The sequence below is a fragment of the Choloepus didactylus genome, chromosome X, assembly GCF_015220235.1.
Source record: "Choloepus didactylus isolate mChoDid1 chromosome X, mChoDid1.pri, whole genome shotgun sequence".
NCBI classification, from domain to species: Eukaryota; Metazoa; Chordata; class Mammalia; order Pilosa; family Megalonychidae; genus Choloepus; species Choloepus didactylus.
This window is the reverse complement of record NC_051334.1, coordinates 86,682,814-86,685,980: the sequence shown is the minus strand read 5'-3', so window position 1 is coordinate 86,685,980 and position 3,167 is coordinate 86,682,814. Positions and strand designations below refer to the sequence as shown.

At 44.4% G+C, this 3,167-nt stretch overlaps 1 protein-coding gene across 1 annotated transcript; it reads left to right on the top strand.

The window, feature by feature from the left end:
- The first annotated feature begins 548 nt into the window (after nt 1-548).
- LOC119523648 (macrophage metalloelastase-like) lies at nt 549-1,949 on the top strand. The gene has a single exon (XM_037822451.1). The coding sequence runs from the start codon at nt 549-551 to the stop codon at nt 1,947-1,949; it is 1,401 nt and encodes a 466-aa protein (XP_037678379.1).
- Nucleotides 1,950-3,167: the final 1,218 nt, after the last annotated feature.

The following is a 3,167-nucleotide window of genomic DNA, read 5'->3' as shown; positions in this document are numbered from 1 at the left end:
GACTTGATTTTTCATCTTCTTTTCACTTTGCTAAAGCTGTCAAAATTCAATGGGGATTTATTAAGTTACAAGGTACAATTCTAAGGCCAGGAAAATGTCCAAATTAAGGCATCAACAGGAAGATACCTTCTCTGAGGAAAGGCTGCTGGCATCTGGGGTTCCTCTGTCACATGGGAAGGCACATGGTGACATCTTCTGGTTCTTCTCTCCTGGGTTCTGGTTTCAATGACTCTCTCCAAAATGTCCCTGGGCTTCTGTCTCTGAACGTCTGTGGATGCTCTCTTAGCTTCTCTGTGGCAAACTCTAGGTTTCATCTCTTAGCTTCTCTGAGCTCTCTGAGTTTAATCTGTCTTTTATCCTTTCATAAAGACTTCAGAAAGGTGATTAGGACCCACACAGAATGGGCTGGATCACATCTCCATGGAAGCAACCTAATCAAAAGGGCTCATCCACAATAGGTCTGCACCCACAAGAATGGATTAAAAGAACATGACTTGACTGAAAAGGAAAAGAGTAAATTGGGGTAAACCATTCTGGAGAAGTTTAGAATGAAGTTTCTTCTATTGATTCTGGTCCTGCAAGTTACTGCTTCTGGATCAGTTCCCCTGGCCAGAGATCCAAACACAGAAGAAAATGATGTGGTGTTTGCCCAAAGATACTTGGGAGCCTTTTATGACTTCCACGTGGAAAGCATTCCAGTGACAAAAAAAGCCAATGGGAACCTCATGGAGAATAAAATCCAGGAAATGCAGCAGTTCTTGGGGTTAAAAGTGACTGGGCAACTGGACACATCTACTCTGGCAGTGATGCATGCAACCCGATGTGGAGTGCCAGATGTTCATAATTTCAAAACAATGAGAGGGGGGCCAGTATGGAAGAAACATTTTATCACCTACAGAATCAACAACTACACTCCCGACCTGGCACATGCAGATGTCAACTATGCCACCCAGAAGGCTTTTCAAGTATGGAGTGATGTCAACCCCCTGAAATTCAGGAAGATTAGTGCAGGAAAAGCTGACATTATGATCTTTTCATGCAGACAGCATGGAGACTTCTACCCTTTTGATGGAAAAAATGGAGTTTTAGCCCATGCTGTTGGACCTGGAGCTGGTATTGGAGGAGACACTCATTTTGATGAGGATGAAATCTGGACTAAAAAGTCCAGAGGCATAAACTTATTTCTTGTTATGGTTCAGGAGATTGGCCTTTCCTTTGGTCTTGACCATTCCAATGATCCAAAGGCCATAATGTTTCCCACCTACAGTTATGTTGACCCCCACATATTTAGCCTCTCTTCTGACAACATATGTGGCATTCAGTTCCTCTATGGAGGCCCAGAACAGCACCTAACCAAGCCAGATCCCGACCAGATAGACATCTGTGACCCCAATTTGAGATTTGATGCTGCCACTACAGTTGGAAATAAAATCTTTTTCTTTAAAGACAGGTTCTTCTGGTGGAAGCATGCTGAGACACCTAAGATCAGTGTTAGTTCAATTTCTGACTTATGGCCAACTTTGCCATCTGGTATTCAAGCTGCCTATGAAATTGTAGCTAGAAATGAAGTTTTTCTCTTTAAAGATGACAAGTACTGGTTAATCAGCAATTTAAGAATGCATCAAAATTATCCCAAGAGCATATATTCTTTGGGTTTCCCTGCCTCTGTGAAAAAAACTGATGCAGCCATTTTTCATCCAGTTTTCTACAAGACCTACTTCTTTGTAGATAACTGGTATTGGGGGTATGATGAGAGGAGACAACTCATGGACCCTGATTATCCCAAATTGATTACCAAAAGCTTTCCAGAAATTGGACCTAAAATTGATGCAGCCTTCTACTCCAAGGGACACTACTATTTCTTCCAGGGATCTCACCAACATGAATATAACATCCTATCCAATTGTGTCACCAGAAAGTTGAAAAGCAATAGAGGATTAGGTTGTTAGGACTGGGGTAATTAATGGTGTTTGTCAATTCAACTTTTAATAAGTATTTATTGCATAAGTTCTTCAATTTTGAAAACCCTTAGGATATGGTCACTTGTCAGATTTTACTTGAGTTTGCAGATAGAAACATTTTAAAGTCCAAGAGATTACTTTTTGGAGAATGCTTGTAAGTTGGACTGAGAAATTATAATTACCTTTTGGATTACCCGAAATTACATTTAAAATTAAAATTTTAAATTTTAATGTAGGGAGAACCTAAGATGGCAGCTAGGTGAGACAGGGCAAAAAAAACACTTCCATGAAAAATACTGGATAAAAAGCAGAAAGTGACCCAGAACACCAGATTCAGTGATGCACCAGCTGTACAAGGTCTGCTAAAACCACAGGGACTGTGCACTTGGTGAAACTGGGAGTCTGCATTCTGAAATGAGTGAGTAAGCCAGCTGAAAGTCCTGCAGCCATGCTGCAGTGTGGGGAAACTGGGGGTTGGCATTTAGAGATGGACTAGTTCTTAAAAAAAAGCCCAGGAGTGGCTGCAGTTATTATGGTGAGAACCATGCAGTGAAGCATGGCAGGAGGGGGCTGTGCCAACCTCTTGGTGTCTGGCATGGAGGATAGGCTGCTGCTGATTCCCTCAGGGCCAGGGGGTAGAGGGGAGAGTCAAAAGGAGAAAGAAATCACACTGCTTGCAGCTGGCTCCCTGGCAGGCTGGAGACATTCCTGCCTGGGGCTGCAACCCACAGCCCAGAGCCACACCAGGAAACCCAGTGTGATGGGGAGTGTATCCCACAGCACTACACACATGCCACAACATCGGCCATGGACAATGGCCTTGGGTGCATAGACAGCTAGTTGTCCCAGAGCTGGGAAGGCAGAGCTGTGTGAAAAGCAGGGGGTTGGGATGGCCCATTCAGCCATCTTTGCATCAGGCTGGGAGCACCCCTGCATGGCCTGGTGGTCCAGAGCTTCCCTTGAGGGATGGCATGCCCTTGTGACATAGCACAGCCTTCCCTCAGCAGAGGTCCTGGAAGATCACAGCTGAGAAGGGGGGCCTGCTCAGAAAACCCAGGGTTGCTACATCAATGCTGGGGACTTGTGGGTCAGCGGCAGAGAAAATCTGGGGCAAAACTGAAATGAAGGCTTAGACTCTTGCAACAGCCTTGAATCTCTGGGAACACCTGGGAGGTTTGATTGTTAAAGCTGCCCTGCCTCCCTAAC